We start from the raw sequence: 18,342 nt of genomic DNA on the forward strand, positions 1-18,342 counted from the left end.
GTTTTAGACTGTCGAGGAAGTATTGAATAGGATTGGGGAGAAGAGAAGTTTGTGGCACAACTTGACCAGAAGAAGGGTTGGTAGGACATGTTCTGACGCATCATGGGATCATCAGTTTAGTATTGGAGGGCAGCGTGGAGGGTAAAAATCGTAGAGAAAGACCAAGAGATGAATACACTAAGCAGATTCAGAAGGATGTAAGTTGCAGTAGGTACTGGGAGATGAAGAGGCTTGCACAGGATAGAGTTTAACATGGAAAGCTGCATCAAACCAGTCTCAGGACTGAAGACAACAACAACAACAACAACAACAACAACAACAACCGTTACGGTTTTAGACTGTGAAATAAACGTCAGCTTTGGGGTAGTACGGTAAAGTCAGCATAACATTCACGCAGCATAACATTCACGTACACTGGTAGTGCGTTTTCTCAAACCGCAGCATAGATTATCTGACCTCCCAGGCTTCACAATAATTTGTTGCATTGGGGGCTTTCTCTTCTGTTCGGTTGTGAGCCATATCACGTTACATGCATCAACGGTATTAAGACTGGTCGTTCCTTATCATGTCGACTCTTCCAAGATATTGCGCGCCAAGGTTCAAATAACGAATATTGTCTTTTCGTAAAATCATACTATAATGAATGTTACCTGCTCTGATAAAATACGGTACCTTTATTTTTTTTAACTTTAGGAATGGCGACTTTCTGTTCTGTTTACCCAATTTAAGAAGCTGTTGCTAATTTATTGTGCACATGTTCATAGATGATTGTTGGTGTTCGCTCCGAACCAGAATCTGTTTCCAACCAAATGTGTATCGTAATTGTTACTCAGTTCTTAGTGTCCCGACGACGTTCCGGGTTTGAACTGATTCTAAAATATATTACGTGGGTGATGAAAAGTGATTAACAATACTGTGGTCTATGTTATCAAAAAATTGTAACTGATGATAACATGCATACCTTGCTTGACATTATGCTTGCTTTCTCTGTTACTGCAGTACGGTAATTTCCTCGCGTCGATTTTCAGTGCTTAATCAGAAATTTTATCTTCCCCCGATTAGTATCTGAGATTACTCTGTTACAGTTCAATATACAATACAAAAACACATACCAAGTCAGAGAAAGTAAAGCACACAAAAGACTTAAAAAAATAATTTCTGTGAACTGGAGGTTTGTTGTAAAAATGCGACCTGTTTGTTAATCACAGTCTTCAGTATTCACATTTGATCAAGTGAAAGCTCTAGTCTTAATTGTATAGAGAAACTCTTAGTCTCCGAAAAAATTAAGACGCATGCTGTCGATCTACGTATTACATTAAATACCTAGACGAACAAGTCACTTTTCGATAGTAGTAATTTTTTCCAGCAAAACATTTCATCTAGTATTTATAGTAGTGGAAATAAAAATCGAATCTGTAATTTTTTCGAATTTGTCATTTCTCATAATTATCAGTGAATCCAGTTAGTAAACGGGCACACGATAATGTCTAAGCTTCGTTTCTTCCGTGTGGAACCTGCACATGTATCAATAAATCCAGATGTCCGCTGAAACGTAACGATGCGGTGCCACATCTTATTTACGAATTGTGAGAAGGCCTATGTTATGTACGATGCTGTGAATTTGTTTCAGATTCCCAATTTAATTATACGAGCTGTAAACTGTTCACTTATTATAATCGAAAGATTTTATTCAGATGAAAGCCATTCTATTAGAATACGGTAATGATTTAAATAGCTAAATCGTAAGTCTAAACTCCCAACTTTTATTGATAATACTCTAGTGATGAGATGTCTCTTACGGTCGTATTACACTGTAAAACAACTTTTTTATTTTTTATAAAAGTAATATTATTTTACGCTATACTAGGGTATTTCAACGATATCTACAAAAGTTTGACCGTGGTCCTAGCCTTTAAAATATATTTGTCAAAGATCTTCGATAGTACAATAGGTGTCTTTGCGGAAGAGTTCACATTTTTTTGCCGTAACCACACACAATGTCGTCTCTTCAAAAATATTTACTACTTTCTAAATGAAAGATAAACTAATTTTTCGGATATTCTTAAGCGGGAATATTCCTTAAGGTCCAGTTTTCCCGCAAATCGTTACCTACTTTCACCCTTCCTAACAGAACACGGCAGCTCGATAAGGTTCGCTGGACAGCCGTAGCCGTAGACACGTGACCGCAACGCAAGCCTTGGGCGAGTCTACATTATAACTAGACCTACGACGCTTTCCTTCCTGCTTGTCTCTTCAACTCCAGCGGTCGTAGAGTGAAGACGTGTGTGAGAATCAGAGATTAGAGATGGCTGAAAATCAGGAGTATGAGATGGGAAATGGAGAGTATCAGCAGGACGGTGGTGAACAGAAATTCCAGTCTGACGAACAGCAGCAACAGCAACAAGTTAATGGTGAAGGAGAAGGAACAAATGAGGCTGGCGGAGGTGGTGGTGATGCGCCAGCAGACAGCGGTAGCGCGGAAGCACCAGGAAGAGACGATGACAGGTAATTCAATGGCAATTAAATCTTTTTAACTTTTCTTCATAACTTTCAGGTGATTTTTGTCGCCGTAAGAAATTTTCCGGTTTGAACTTCGGTTTTATTGTTCCAACGGGAAGGGGTTGGGCAAATATTGAATTGAGAGGTCAGTGTGTAATGAAATTGAATTTGAAAGTAATTGCTATTTCGTTAGTACTAAAAGTGGTACAAGACGGCCTCGCGTGCTTTATTACCGTTGCTGAATAACTGTAATGGCGGTTGCGGGTAAGGAGGCGCCATGTTGTAGCTGGCGCGCACATTTGGGAAGTTTTGTTTTTTCACTCCTTAGGCTGCTGAACTAGGAAATCGAGTTTGCCGGGATGTTTTCCTATCACGCATTTGTGAGCATGACTGAAATGGTTCTAAATAGCTGGTAATTTACATTCGGAGAGGGAGCTGTTGAGGATGCATGTGGGGTGGATATTAGTTGTGTAACTTCATTGTGTTAAGTTTTATGTAAAAAAAGAATATAAATTTCAGCAAAAAGATATAAATTTCAGCGTCTGCAAAAATTCTGTAAGATACGAGTTCCAGCATGTTTTGCAATTGTAAAGTGGCGCACGTGTCTGTTAAGTTTGTTCATATTTCTCATAAAGGACTTGTGCAGTTACATTTCGTGCTTTCATTCCAAGATCCATGGTAGTTTTAAATTTTAAGTGTGTGTATAGTTGAGGTCATTTGTAAGAAACTAATTGCTCTTGTATTGATTATTTTTCAGCTTTTTCGTGATGGTCAGTGTTTCACTATTTCGAGGTGAATTAAGTGTAAAACTCCAATTTTTTAGGTATCATGACGAGCTGTAAGAGTACCTGGTAAAAGTTCGCAATTTCTTGGCATGTTCCAAACGTGCTTCTCACGGTAAATTTTCTACTGTGAGCTTAGTAATTGATAATTGGATGCCTGTTAAGATTGGAGTCCTTTGTTGTTTGTACCCCTATGCTATATATCTGTCGGTTGCAGACTTCGCTATTCTGCATTAAGCGCAGTTTTTCTGCTTAGGTCTTCAAAATCTCTTTCGTGTGAAAAACATTTTCAGCTTGTTGAGGTTGCAAATTGAACGCATTGCATTATCATGGGTCTTGGACTGTAAAGCCTGAAATATGTAAACATTGCACATGAATAAACATTCCACATTTTTACCTTTCAAAGTTTTGATGCTTATGTAGTGCAATTATACTGGAACTGGTAATTGAGTAAATTAGTGCTAACTATGTTGTGCTTATGGATTTATCAAACCAGATTTTACTTTTTTTCAGATTTAATTTTGATTCTAGCTTTTGAAAAACTAGTAACTTAATTGTTGGCTTCTCAAGAGAATTAAATCTTGCTCAAATGTTGTAATTAGTTTTACAGTTAGATCAGAAGACTGCTTACAGATTCCTGACTCTTGAGAAATTTGGATTCCCAGCAATGGAGTAGTTCGTTCACTATAGTCTTGCTCAGACAGGTTAGATATTAACGTGATGTATGAAGATTTCTGTGAACTAACCTGCCTTCCTTTCCTCCAGGTCACACACGCTCATAAGGCGAGACGCAAGTTTGCTGCCTGCAGCCTGCTGACCCATGGTATTTATTCCTGGGTTACTTTCTTGTGGTCACTAGTAAAGTGCAGATTTCCATACTGGTCAAACTTAACGCTGTTTGCTTTTGTTTGATTGGCCACATTAAAGTACATGACCATTCTCATCTTTTCTGTACTATTTGCAAGTTCACTTAATTGTTCATGTTAACCTGTTGCATTTGCGGCCATGCCACCCAAGCCTTCATTATAAGTTGTTACAGACATTTTATCAATATTTTCAGATGCCATACGAACTTAGTTACAGTTCAGTTCAGTTTGCTGCAGTTGAATGGGTGCACAGTAAAGTACAACTTAATGTTCATGGCGAAGATTTTCTTTGAGAGTAAATGCCATGCATTACAATGCTTTTGTTTGATAATTCATAATACTGATTTTTTTCTCTTTTCAGGAAACTGTTTGTTGGTGGCCTCAGTTGGGAAACAACTGACAGTAAGTACATGACCAAACCAATATTATGTGTAATTGCTTTGGATTTTCACTAAACCATCTTTTTGTTTACAGAGGAACTTAGGGAACACTTCCAAACATATGGTGAGATTGAGAGTATTAATGTAAAGACTGACCCAAGCACTGGTAGGTCAAGAGGGTTTGCCTTCATTGTTTTCTCGCAGGCAGAATCAATTGACAAGGTATGAATGTAAACTGTATACTATTCTGTTTCAGTGAATGATGATAACTGTCAGTTCTGCTACTGACTTAAATGTGATGTCACTTTGGCCTCTGATGTTTGTATATTCTATGTTTCATGTATCAAATTTTGTACATACCTGAAAAGTTGTTTCTCATTGCAGGTATTGAGTGCAGGGGACCACATAATAAATAACAAAAAAGTTGACCCGAAAAAAGCAAAGGCCAGGCATGGGAAGATTTTTGTTGGTGGCCTGGTTCCAGAGCTGTCAGATGATGACATAAAGAACTACTTTGCACAATATGGAACAGTAAGCTATTGTTTCCATGCTTAATATTTTACTTTAATTTGTTTGCAGTATTCTAAACAATGTTTCCTTTCCAGATAGTAGAGGTAGAGATGCCATTTGACAAGACAAAGAACCAGCGAAAAGGTTTCTGCTTTATCACTTTTGAATCTGAACAAGTTGTACAAGAATTGTTAAAATCTCCTAAGCAGAGCATAAATGGAAAAGAGGTATGTTTTCATTATTTCATGTAACTTAAAATGCATGTTGTAGGACATTTTTATTCTGACACTTCCATTTACCACTAAGGCTGTTATAGGTTAGGTTGATTTTGGCTTTTTAAAGTGTGCACTACACTCTTTAATGACACTTCAGAACTACTAGTAATAAAACCTGTCTCACCACATGTGCTCAAAACCTTGAGTACTGAGGTGAGTTAGCTTTGTATATATTTGCCACTCAATAGTTTGTGTTGAAAAGTATAGGGAATTGTTCTTTACTGTATACTTAAGAATGTAATACACACTGGGAAATAGTGAATGCCTGAAGTCTGCTCATTGTGGTTTGGCTGGTGACTAAGATAGACAGGGTGGGAAAATTGCCCTTGAATAAATTTGTGCTAGATAGCTGAGAAAATGTACTTAACTCTTGTAATTTTTTTTAGGTGGATGTTAAAAAAGCAACACCAAAACCAGATGGCATGGGTGGAGTCCGTGGCGGTAGAGGCGGAAGAGGTGGCCGTGGAAGAGGCAGAGGAGGTAGGGGAGCTCAGGTTGGAGGTAAGGGGAACATGTGGTTTCTCAAATTTTTGCTGGAGTTGTGATGATATACCTTAGGACACCGATGAGTGCTGTGATTTACTTACTTGCTGATGACTCCATTTTTTTGTAGCTAGATGTTCCCCTTTACCTTGTTTTATGCTTCTTTGAATTTGCAGTATTTGCTGATGACTTCAATTAAATCTATTTATTTCCCAGGTTATGGTAGTCAAGGCTGGGGTAACCAGGGAGGTTATGGAGGTTACGGTGGATATGACCAAGGAGGCTATGGAGGTAGGTACAAATAGTGGTGTTCTAACCAGAACAGCCAGAGGTGTGACTGTATTTTACTTGAAACTCCTCTTTTGCAGGATATGGCGGGTATGATTATTATGGAAGTGGATACGGAAATTATGGTGGATATGGAGGATATGATTACACACCTTATTCTGGCTATGGAAACTATGGTAACTTTCTTACCAGAAATTTGTCTGCTTGTTATATATTGCTTGTTGCTCTTTTGGGAATTAAGTTCTGTTGGACACATTAAACATAGTATGGGTGCATGTTGTGGATTACGGCTGTGGCATAAATATTGCAATAATTAATACATCTTGCTTTTGGGAAAGTCAGTCGGTAATGTTTCTTGTCTAGACATTTTTAAAGGTCTAATTCTTAGATGTCGTTAATGTGATTCTTTCCACTCCAGACTACGGAGGATATGGAAATAGTTATGATGGCGGATACAGTGGTGGAAGAGGTGGTGGACGTGGGAAAGGTATTCAGAATTGACAAATGATTTGATTTGAGTAAATCCTCCCTCGATCACACCTTGTGTAAAATGTTCATGCATTAATACTGTTTTAACAGTAGCTTGCGACGTAAAAGTTGTGGATTGTGCAAGAAATTTGCTTTTTATGCTTGGTATTTGTAGATTGTATATGCAAGTAGTTGCAGGATCAGATTGCTGTTAAAATAGTTAGCTGTTAAAACTCCTTGTGGGTAAACTTTTACTGTTCGCATTAGGAACAGTTCTAAATACTCTTATTAGAAAGGGGTTGGTGTAAGTGCCTTTGGGATTTATGCTTCAAAATATATCAATGCTTAACAGCTGTTATGATAGGCCAGTAGATTACTGCTGGACATAAAATGGCATGTGAACTGTTTAGAAATCTGGATAGTGTTTATCTTCAGTGTGGTGTTGTGTAAGGCGTGCTGTCAAATATTAAACTTGGGTCCAATACAAATATATGGAAGATGATACTATGCTGTGTTATGTAAGTTGTTGAACAAAAGATGACTGAATGCAAAATTTGGAACTTTTCAATCTAAGAAGCCTTATACATTGCTCAGATAGCAAATTTTGATTTTTTAATGTTGTGGACTGTTTTGATTTAATGACTGCACATAGTGGCTACATGTTATGGTGTTGAGCACTTGCTATTTGCTGTTTAATAAACTGAGGTTGGGTATGTCAGTGAGTGTTTGGAATAATGTATTAGTCATCCTTGTTGGGATGCTTGGTTGTTTGTATTGTTGATTTCTTCTATACATATTCAACCCTTCACATTTCATTTTTAAATTTTCGCCTAATACTATTCTTGGAGTGTGGAATGTGGTGCACAATTGGCGAGAGTGAAAGCTGTTGTATCATTGTCAGTATGAAACCCTGAATAAATTGTGAAGTGGTTAGGTAAGTTGCTTAGTAGTTGCACAAGCCTCATGTGCATGTCTTAAATGTCAAAGCATGTGCCTAAGTTGCTTGTAGATTTGAACTAACATGAGTGTGCTGCTGCTGGAGTTTTATCTTGACCCTGAAAAATTTTACCTACTTTCGGTGTAGTCTTCTGAAAGACTTGAGTAGGTACAATAGAATTTGAGTTTGTGCATTGGATCTAATTGTCAGGGTAGCAGCAGCTTCATGCTTATTTTATAATTTGGTTGCTGGGTAAGGGGGATGCAAAGTGAACTTACCAAAAAAAAAATGGTGTCAGCAAAAGCCTATTCTGGCTTCTGGCAACTCACCCCACTTCTGCTAGTAAAATTAGAATGCCTGTTATGCTTGCTTTCAGATGTAGGCTTAGTTTTCCTGTACAGTATGCTAGATTTTTAGTTTCTGATGGACACTTTAAGTGACCTGCACCACTTCAAGTTTACCTTACTGCTTTATCTGAAATAAGTATTTTACATTTATCATTTTAGTATGATTTTAAGAGCAATAACTTGCAATTGAGTGTGCTATTCTAAATTTTGGGAATATTGTTTGTAGTGTAGATTTGATGTGCAGCTCAATTGCAGGGTTATATGGGAGGGTAAGTAACAGGTTTGGGGTTTGATTGTTGCAGGCAGTACAGGTGGTGGTTACAGTGGTGGGAAGCAGAGGGGTGGGAGCCGCCAGACACAGAGACACCAGCCCTATTAAATCGCTCGCTCACACTTGTGTGTCTTGTGTTTGTCTTGGTAAGTAAAAGTGCAGTAATGTTTAGTTTGGTAGTTTATTTTGCTCCCTCTTTACCTTGATTCGAAAAGATACTGGAATTTCATGTCAGCCTTTGATGTAGTGATACCTGCATTAGTGGTTTTATCATACTTAAGAATTTTCTGAATAACATTTAAACCACTGCCTGTATTGTAATTCTCAGTACTAATAATTTCTTTTTATTTTTTCAGCAGCAGATTAGTCCTGTATGTGGTCTCATCTTCATTTTACATCATTCCATGAGAAGCTCTGCAGCAGTGCAGTGAAAGCATGTGTGAAAGTGAATGGACTTGTGTGTATAAGTGCAGTTTTTTAATAAAAGAACACCAGATGTGTTAATGTATTTAATTTGAACTTTGTACGAAACATTTCATAACAATAGCCCTTGTATTGTCAGTGTTGTCACCATTTAGAATTGGACAAATTTTAATTCATTATGTGGAAGATTTTTTATGTTACCTGTCATTTGATGGGTCTAATTCTTTTTGAGTATGGACAGCAACTGTCTGAATAAAGAAAATTTATGTACAAAAGTTAACCATTTTTTAGTTGCCAATCCTAAGCCCTATCCTTCCCTTCAATCTCAAATTAATAATTAACTTAAAAAAATTCCAAAGTGAAGAAAGAAAATTGCTTAAAGGCTGTCTAAAAATTTAAAATGGAAAGTAATTTGTAGTGAAGCACTTGGGTATATTACTGATATAAAAGTATGAAATGAAACGTTACTATGGGGGTAATTGAAGCAATGTTATACAAGTATGGAATCAAACGCTACTTTGAGGGTAATTGAAGCATGTGGTCCTCAAAGTAAGAATGAAAGTACGCAGTAAGCTTGTTATACGGCATTTTAAACGGAGAAATGAAAGTAAAAGGAAAATGCGGTATGCTTCTCATACGGCCTGCATAATAGAGTAAACTAAATTATATATTTGGAAATGGTTTGAAGGTCACATGAACGATGACGTGTGGATGGCGCTGTTATACGGGGGCTACACAGGCTCGGGCAGGGACCACATTTTATGTTGCAATACCGCATAGCCAGCACGCATCTGTGCAGAACAAGCATCAGAGAGCATAATTTTGGATTGGTGTACGTGCTGTTGAGTATATCAAATTGTGGTCATGTAGGCGTTTTTATAACATTGTTTGATCTGAACATGAAAATGTGTTAGTGTATATGCAGTTCGGTGATTTAGGTAAGCAATTTGAACGCGGCCATTTCACTGCCTTGTTAGCTACTTTTCAGTAGGGAGAGTAGTATTTCTTTGAAGCTCCGCTTTACGATGCCTTGATGTGCTGTGTATATATTCTTTACCCGCCAACCGCCATGCCGTGCCCATGCGTTCTATTGTTCCGTCTCTGACCATCGAAGTAGTTTGATAGGTTACGTTGTTGCAGTCGGGTGTGTTTTATTCTTTGACATAAGAAACAGTCAATTCGAACTATAGCGAGCATAGGACTTACAGTTTGTGTTAACCTGTATGTCATATTATATTATAAATGCTCTGTATTCGTAAGCCGCGATATGTTCAATGATCGAAGAAGTTCAAATTTTTTACTTTGTGCTTGTTCGCAGGAATCCGTTTGCAGAGTTATTAGAATTTGCGGCATATAAACCGTCTACGTGATTTAGTTTTCTGTTTACTGCACGGTGAACACAGACATCAGTTGGGAAATGGTCATGGAAGCCGCCCCAAGTCCTCAATGCGTAGGCCGTGAGTTCGTGCGGCAGTACTACACATTGCTTAATAAAGCACCAGCACATCTTCATAGGTAAGATAATGTTCCAGCAATACAAAGGATTCTAAACTGTTGTTTGTTAGTGCAAAAGAATCGTCAACCCACAGATATCTCTCGAATATGTTGTTATTGAAGACTTCTTGGGGTCAGTGTAAGCAGTATCCACGACTTACGGTTCTAGTGGTTAAACTAGGTAATAACAGTTTTGCCATAAATAGAAGCTGTTCGTATTCAAGATATTTATGCCTGTCATTTAAATTTTAAATGAAATAGAGAGTAGCCCATTTTCCATACTAGTAAACCCATGGACTTCACGTAGATCTTAAAATAAATGCGGTTATGCTGTCTTCGTATTTCTGCAACTGCTAAACGCAGAGTTTTGTGCTTGGGTATGATTGATAATACTGGGCGTCCTGTGTTGAAGTGCCAGCGTCTGGTTGTTTGTAGTATTCGAACCATGTTCGTAACTAGCGATTGAACATGTGCATCACAGTAATGTGTGTGGATTTACTGATAAACTAGCAAACTGTGTAGTTTAGATATATGTACAGAAATAGTTGTAGTCGGTACTGCAATTTGGACGCACAAAACTGGGTTGTCTGTCCTTGTTTTGTGACAAATCTTTTATTATTGAGGGTTAAATAAATGTTGCACTGATGTATCTGCTGAAGCCTTGGTACTTGAATTAAGAATCCTGTTAATGTTGGAGTCTTTGTATTGAATGGAAAAGTAACCTTTTTGTTGTAATATTGAAACTTTGAAATAGGTGTCTTTTGTAAATGATGAATGCAGTTCATGTATTTGGAGGTGAAGTGTGTACCACATTTTTGGTGCTTCGTTTTAAGCAGAAGCTCATGTGGTTCCATGTGATCAGTGCCCTCACCTCTGTGACTTTCTTCTGTATATTCTCTAATTATATATTTGCTTAATTGATAGCAGATTTGCCATTTGAAATAAACAACACACTAACTTGGTAGGTAGTTGTGCCACTTAAAAATTGCAGAAACATTGTGGAGGTTTGAAGAATGGAGGGAGGTTGACATAACCGTGTATAATAAATAGATAATTGTCATGTTTCAGTGTCATCCACAATATGGTTTCATGTCTGATGTTTAAAAAACTTTACGTTTACTGGCTGCTTGATCATCAACAAAGTAAGGACCTTAACACAATAGTTAGTCCTTAGCCACACAGTATTGTCTTTTAAAAAGGTACTGATCCCCAACTAAGTGCAACCTATTTGGTTATTGGGACTTCATCCTCCCTCTCCATTAGTTTTGATTCTGCAGAACAATAATTCAAAACAGTTATATATCTGCACCACAGAAACAATATTTCAACAGTGCATCTGCGTAATTCATTCCGTCTGTAGTTGCATGAGCATTGGTTCAAAACTTGTTGCAGTTGGCTGCTGATTTTCCTAAATTCCTGCAAACTTCAAGTCTCGTGTGTGCATAATGTTTCTTCATTGTTGCCTTACATTTTGCACTTGTTTATTATGTCTCATTTCATTTATATCTTGTGTGTCATTTGTGATTTTGATATTTTTTAAATGTTTTTTTTTTTCTCCTGGTGTTTAGGGAAGGGGCTTCCACGAAGCTTTGTGAGAAAAGATAAATTTAATCAATTGAAGACAGAAAGCAAAAATAATTGTAATTTGATTTGAAACGGTTCTTATCTTGCAAATTAAAGAAAACACATTGAGGATTATTAGTAAATTTTATCTTTTAAAAACCACTTTTTGACACTAAATGAATGTATTACAGATACTTGGCATTATGTGGTATTATTTCCCATATTCAGACAATTACAAAAATTTCTACTACGGTTATCATTGAGTCGTAAACACTTTTGTTGTCTGTGTTTTAGACTGATGAGTATCTGTAATGACTTTCATAGTTGTGAGGACATTAGTGCAGTCTATTTTAGTTTGATCATAATTGGGTTGTACTGCCTCATTGACTGTCTTCAATCATTCATTTTTGGTTTCAATGCAAACAATGTAATTATTGTTTGTAATTAAGATGTTCCTTTGCCAAAACTGAATTGTATAAATGATGTGTAGGTATGAGGATACTAAATTAAAACAAAAACTGAAATACTAATATCTAACTTAAAGATGTTGACTTGTAAATTCCTTGTTCTCAGTGTTCAGATTTAACTGAGCAGCAAGTTTCTAATATGTAGCCTTAGTACTTTTGTGGATTGCAATATGCAAGAACAATTGTCTTTATTGTAAACATAGGCTTCCACGTTCATTGTCACAGTCAATAAAATTCTTCTGAGTGTAGGAACGAATGTTCAACTATTAAAAATTCTGGTGTTTCAGCGACTTTAGCAAGACGCCTTTCTCAGGGTGTATTGTATTTATTCCATCTTGGCAACTGTTGCAAGAATCCACCCTGAGGAAGGTTTCTTGCAATAGTCACCAAAATGTTTTATAGTTACAATGCGATCCCAAACCCAGAAGAATTTTATTGACAATGCTCTTTAGTATTAAAACACAAGTAATTGTGATGAATGTGACAGATTGTAATAATTTTTCTGTTCAGTTGGCCCGTGCTTAAAAAGGATTTATTAATTGCTTTAATGGTTCCTCTGAATTGGCCGGAAAAGAAAGGGCCAACACAATTTAGGGTCACTAACACACTGTATACATGGCATAAATGGTATGTTAAAACTTGCCTGATGACATAGAACACTTCTTTTTTTCTGTTGCACTTAAATAAGAGTTGAAACTATGGGTTAACTGGAGCTTGTTCTGGATGTCAGGTTTGTCCTGTAATGTGATAATGGTGTTGTGTTGATGTCATAGTGTTTTAACAGAAAGAGAGTAGATTGTAAGATGTGATGGACTGATCTGGGACTGAGCCTGAGGAGCCTGAGGTCTTGGTTAAGTTGAAAGTTGATAGGTTTTTGTTTCTTGGCAAAGTTAGTGAATGTGAGTAGGTAATCTTAACTGGTGTTGACGTGTTGATCTGTAGAATTGCCAGTGTTGTGTGTTAGGTTGAGTCTTCAGTTTATCTAGAACCAGAGGGCAAGATTTTTTAAATGCTTGCTATTTCTGCATTCGGTGTGGGGAATTTTATGCAAACAATATGCTAATTGTTTAGAAACCATTGGGAAAGAAAATCCTCACTTGAACTTTGTTCTGTAAGATATAATATTTGTGATAGGCTGCAAGTAAAAAATACTATCACAAGATATTCATCATCTTAATGTAACCCTTGTTAAATAAAGTGATATTCAAATGTCCTGACATGTGTAAACACATGACCTGGCAAAACCTTGGAAAGTGTATTAACAATAGTCAAATCTTGTATGACGGATAATGGACTTCCCCCTACTCTGTAATTAAGGTTATAAGGACCCAATACTCTGTTATTTCTAATGGAAAAACACAAAAACAAATCCAAAATTATATTTGCTATGATCTGTGCTTCAGAGTAGTTACGTTATTGTGTGTGATCAACAAATGATCGTCTCTGGACAATTCACAGTACTCCACATAAGGGCCTAAATCATTGTGCTGGAATATATTGATGTCTCAAATGATTTTAACATGTTTTGGAGAGCCCATACTCAGAAGAATTGGTTTGGAGTGTATCAGATATTACAGATACTTTACTCCATTTACGAGTAAATTCACTTGTTTAAAACTGTGAAAAAGGTATTGATGTCCTTGTTGATCAGTAGTTATTGACTCCAAGATAATTATTTGCCCACATCTGTTATACAGCCATATGCAGAGTTTAAACATGTACTGCAAGGGCAGTGCTGCTTCTAACTTGTTTTGCAGCTGGTAAGCAAGTACTGAAAGAAAGAGCAGTAGACTGACTTGTGTGTTTTGAAGAAATGATTCAAAGCATGTTTGTGTCAAATTTCTGATATGAGTAAAGTTATTATCACTAAAGTTCAATAGATATATGCCATAACCATCGGAATTTTGTTATGGCACGTTATATACAGCCAAAATTACAATCCAAGGTAAAACAAATCTGTCATTGAAATCGTTTTTCCAATATACTGGTGAACTGGAGGTGTCAGTGGAAATTTAAGGAATATTTAATCGAATAAATGTGGCAGAAGTTACCATTCCGAATATCTGTTTTGGCTGTGGACGCTATTGTAATTAAAATAGTTTGGTTAGTCAGTGGTTGGTGCTGTTACTGCCTCGGTCGTTTTATTTATAAATTAAGTGCAAGACTGATTAATCCCTGTTTTTGTGTGCTGTTATTAACCAGTGTTATCTTTTCCATGGCAATGTTCTGGTATAGATTTTATTTCTTTTTTGTTTTAGTTGTCTTTATTCATCCAAAGATGGTTTCACAGTGATATAGGTTTTCTCAAGATAATACAGTGCCAATTAATAGGCCAAAATATAAAACATAGCATACATGCTGTGCTTTAAGAGTATAGGGCTGGTAGCCTGTGCAGATAGGACAGGTGTGACAAGGTTCTGTAGTAGCGTCTTTCATTTCTACCCACTATTCTTGGGTCCTCTAAGTAATCTTGAATTCAGTGATATGCATTACTTTTGAAGAACTTTCTAGCTGCCTATGTAAATAAATGTGTTTCATTGAACTTTTTCACTTCCTTTTGCAATTATACAATTTTATCCCCAATATAAAATACTCTTGTGTTTTGTTTGTTTTTTGAGTGTAAATGTAATTTCAAACGAGCTCTTGTTCCGTGATTATGAATATAACTATTAGTGCAGTATTTATTGATATCTTGCTTGATGCCACAGAGTGGTGTATGTACTATTTTGGTGCAGTAAGGATACCAAATTTTTTAAATAGCTCTTATGTGAGACCCCGACCACTACTTTGTTGTTATTGTTATGATCCTTTCTGCAGTTTAAAAACTGTGTTCATGTTTTGTGCCTACAATTTCTAGAAGGGAGTCCCATTGCCAAGAATGTATATAGGCATAGTATGTCACTCCAAGACATTGTTACGAATTGATGCTAACGTCGCAGGAGTGTAGCATGCTGCTCACATCGTGTTTGTCAATATTTTTGTTTAAACCGTGTTACCTAACAATGTTTGACTGTAAAAATTTGTATTTGCTACACAATCTGTAGAATTATCTACACTTAAAGTGACACAGTTGCTTTCTCTTTTTATGCTGAAATGCAGGCTGTCAGCTTTCTTTATGTTTAATGTTAATGTACTACATAGTGCCCAATTGTAAACATTCTGCAGGGTTTTGTTTGCTATCTCTGATAAGAGTTCTGATGTTTTAACAATGACTATGATGTTGCTGTTATTGGCAAAGAGAGCTTTTTCTCCATGTCTTACACTGTCTGGAAAGTCACAGATGTGTGTTAAAAACAGAATTGTATGCAATACTCTACCCTAAGGAACCCTAATGTTTATATATTTTTGGTCTGACAATTGTTTATTAAAAATTATCATCAGCAGACGTGAACAATCTCCACCTTTTGCACCTTTTTTTCCAAGTAAGGCTGAAACCACTCTTTCACTGTTCCTATTCTATCTACTGCTTCTACTTGGCACTTCTAGTTTGCTCAGTAGAATTTTATGATCAACAGTGTAAAAACCCTTGGATATGTTTAAGAAAATGCTTGTAAAACAATTATCCCTATAAAGAGCTTAAAGTGCCAGTGAATTCTGCAGTGGCCAATATTGTACTTCTTCCGCATCTTTCATGAATGTCTCAATTATTTTTGAGAATGAAGACAGCAGTGAGACTGGTGTGTAGTTTTCATTGCTTTCTGCATTACCTTTCCTTAGCAAGGGCACCACTAATTCATTCTCTTGATTTTCTGTGAAAACTCCTGAAGTAAAAGATTAATTTATTATGCTTGTTATTGGGGCTTTTATGCTATCTACGCTTGCCGTCAGAACAGACAGGAATCTCACCCATGCCCACTGACTTCTTATTTTTTAATTGTCGCACTGTCTTCCAAACTTCAAGCTCTGTTGCTGGAAACATCACCATTGTGCTTGCAGTGTAAGTCATTTTGAGTACTACGTGTGTTGTGCAGCTTCTCCTTAATACCAGAGAAATAATCATTTACAATATTTGCTAACTTTTCCAGTTTCTTGTTTTATAAGCTTGGTACACCATAGTATTTGTAAGAGTTGACCAATCCCAGTTGTAAGTATCTGATGTCGTGGTCATAAGATGCCACATATTTGTGGTTTTTTGTTGTTTTACATCTCTGAACATTAAAAGCAAAATTGCAGCTACTTAGCTTTTCCGGGGTATCCTCCATTAGGAACGTGGGTGCACTGGGTAACTGTGATATGACTTTAAAATTATAGAGCACAGCAATCAGTAGTCCTTTTCTTGCAGCTTCTGTTTGTCAAATCTAGATTTTGGTTAGTGCCTAGCCATTATCATTGCACCATTTTATAGTGTCAATGCATGTTCTAATGCGTCAGTCCCCTGTTGCCAAATGAAACCTGCAAGAAAAGGATGATTAACTGCTGTGTTCTATCATTTGAAATACTTAGCTTTTATTTTCTGAATTATATATTGTCAGTCAATGATTTTTCTTCCGCTAGCAGTAGTCACCTGTGTGTTTTGAACCTATGATAATACTCAAGGAAATGTGGATTAGTGCAGGTATTTTGCAAGGAACTGAGAAATTTTAAGTGTCTATGGGAACTTAACAATACCCACAATGATTAATTTATTTTAGTTATCAGTTGTTGCAGTAGAAATGACTACATTTGAAACATTTTCCATGATTTTTTATTTTTACCATTTTTACAACATTTTTCTTGACGAATAAATCCGCTCCTGTTGTACTTGATTAAACCTTGATTTGGATAATATCGTAATGACACGGGTTTCAGTATGCAAATCTCATCTTCAGGTGCTACAGAAAACAAGTAAAAACCGAGAGGGTTGCGTTATAAAATTAATATTAAAAAGGGCCCGTAAAAATGTGAACACAAAATTATACTTTGATTTCTTACAAGGAAGTTAAAAAACCCTCAAATTTATCAAGTAGCATGTGAGATCCCGTGCAGGTGAGGCAAGGGAATGTTCTTTGAGTCAGCCAGTACTGTACTGTGTTAGTTACACGTTCCATAAAGCATTTGAATGATTCTTTATGGAAATGGCGTGAAATGAGTCAGTTTACATGATGTGTGTACATGATTAGTGTCAGCATTAATGAAAACATTATTTGTAGTCATAGCTGTGCAATTACTGGCTACCAGTTTTTATGTAAAAATTCATCAGTGGAATAGGAGTAGTAGTCCAGGAGAAATATTTTGAATTACATTTAAAACTCTCTTGGTTATATGTCAGATGGTTTATGTTCTGGGGCAAATGATCAAAGATTTTTGTCGCTTCATATGGGCTCCTTTCTGAGGCACTGACAGCTTAACAGTGGGCAAATAAAGGTCATTTTACCTTCAAGTGTTGCAGATATGTGCAGCACTGCTCTTCTCAAACTGTGGTGGATTGTTTTTGATGAATTTCATTAGCAAATATATGTATTTTGACACTACAGTTAAAATGCCTAGCTTCTAAAAAAGGTATGTGTATGTCATCAGGGGTTAAATTGCATATTATTCTTACTGCTTGCTTTTGTACAATCAGTATGTTTTCCTATGTAATAATTTACCCAGAAAATTATTCCGTATGTCATTATTGAGTGGAAATATGCAAAATATGTTAGGAGATGATTGGTTTATTTCCAAGATAAGCAATTATGTGAAGAGCAAAAGAAGCTGAGCTTCATTGTTTGAACTCAGTAGTACGCTCCTTCCAGTTAATCATCAGTGTGTACACCCAAAAATTTGGAGCATTCTACCTTATTTATGGTTTCCTGATGATTTGCTGCATCAGTTTTTGGTATGACTATTTGTTGTACAGAAATGAATGTAATGTTGTTTTTTTTCCCAAATGTAGGGAGAGTCAGTTGCTTTCTCTCTAATGGGATGTATTATAACTCTAGTCTTGGTGGCTAAAACTACAAATTTTGTGTGCTGAATGTTGAGTGGAAGGTCATTCAAATATATAGAAGTAATAGGAGTGGGACCCCCCCCCCCCTCCTTTTTCGCCCTCTCCGCCCAGTTCCTAAAATTTTCCACCTTTCTGACATTGTCTGAACTGCAAAGATTCGCATGGCACTCTGTTGACTGGTCTTGCTGGGCTTCTGCGATATGCAGTGGACAGGGCACGTACATTTTAAGCTTCTTTTGAGGTTCACAGATAGGCATTCTACGGATTGTGTGTCACCATTGTAATGTTAGCCCATGTCTCGTATGTAGTAGTACTGGTTGTGTCATAGGTTACATTAAACTGGCAGTGTGTGCCTCTTTGTTGCTGCTTTCCTGCTTTTTC

At 36.7% G+C, this 18,342-nt stretch overlaps 3 protein-coding genes across 12 annotated transcripts in view; 2 read left to right on the forward strand and 1 right to left on the reverse strand.

Annotated features, from left to right (window-relative positions):
• LOC126202556 (uncharacterized) overlaps positions 1-1,062 on the reverse strand; it is a 31,797-nt gene extending 30,735 nt beyond the window's left edge. The window contains exon 1 of the mRNA XM_049936878.1: positions 962-1,062. Within this exon, the coding sequence (XP_049792835.1) occupies positions 962-973 (12 nt within the window). The 5' untranslated portion in view covers positions 974-1,062. The remainder of the gene's footprint in view (positions 1-961) is intronic.
• A 1,172-nt stretch (positions 1,063-2,234) lies between these two features.
• LOC126261214 (RNA-binding protein squid-like) lies at positions 2,235-8,809 on the forward strand. 8 transcript variants are annotated; one of them, XM_049958518.1, is made up of 11 exons: positions 2,235-2,505; positions 4,509-4,549; positions 4,622-4,749; positions 4,912-5,058; positions 5,133-5,264; positions 5,699-5,813; positions 6,012-6,086; positions 6,164-6,259; positions 6,502-6,570; positions 8,138-8,252; positions 8,463-8,809. In XM_049958518.1, the coding sequence occupies exons 1-10, from the start codon at positions 2,306-2,308 to the stop codon at positions 8,212-8,214; spliced, it is 1,080 nt and encodes a 359-aa protein (XP_049814475.1). In that variant the 5' UTR covers positions 2,235-2,305; the 3' UTR covers positions 8,215-8,252; positions 8,463-8,809. The 8 variants fall into 8 exon arrangements, with proteins under 8 accessions (XP_049814475.1, XP_049814476.1, XP_049814477.1 ...); XM_049958519.1 differs by having other exon boundaries at positions 8,466-8,809; XM_049958520.1 differs by having other exon boundaries at positions 5,699-5,792.
• A 541-nt stretch (positions 8,810-9,350) lies between these two features.
• LOC126261300 (ras GTPase-activating protein-binding protein 1) overlaps positions 9,351-18,342 on the forward strand; it is a 157,431-nt gene continuing 148,439 nt past the window's right edge. For 2 of the 3 annotated variants that reach the window (XM_049958526.1, XM_049958528.1), the window contains exons 1-2: positions 9,585-9,750; positions 9,848-10,044. In XM_049958526.1, coding sequence (XP_049814483.1) covers positions 9,947-10,044 — 98 coding nt within the window. In that variant the 5' untranslated portion in view covers positions 9,585-9,750; positions 9,848-9,946. Of the gene's footprint in view, positions 9,468-9,584; positions 9,751-9,847; positions 10,045-18,342 lie in introns of those variants that run through there. The other variant, XM_049958527.1, reaches the window with a different exon arrangement.

Source organism: Schistocerca nitens, chromosome 1 (genome assembly GCF_023898315.1).
Source record: "Schistocerca nitens isolate TAMUIC-IGC-003100 chromosome 1, iqSchNite1.1, whole genome shotgun sequence".
Classification (NCBI taxonomy): Eukaryota; Metazoa; Arthropoda; class Insecta; order Orthoptera; family Acrididae; genus Schistocerca; species Schistocerca nitens.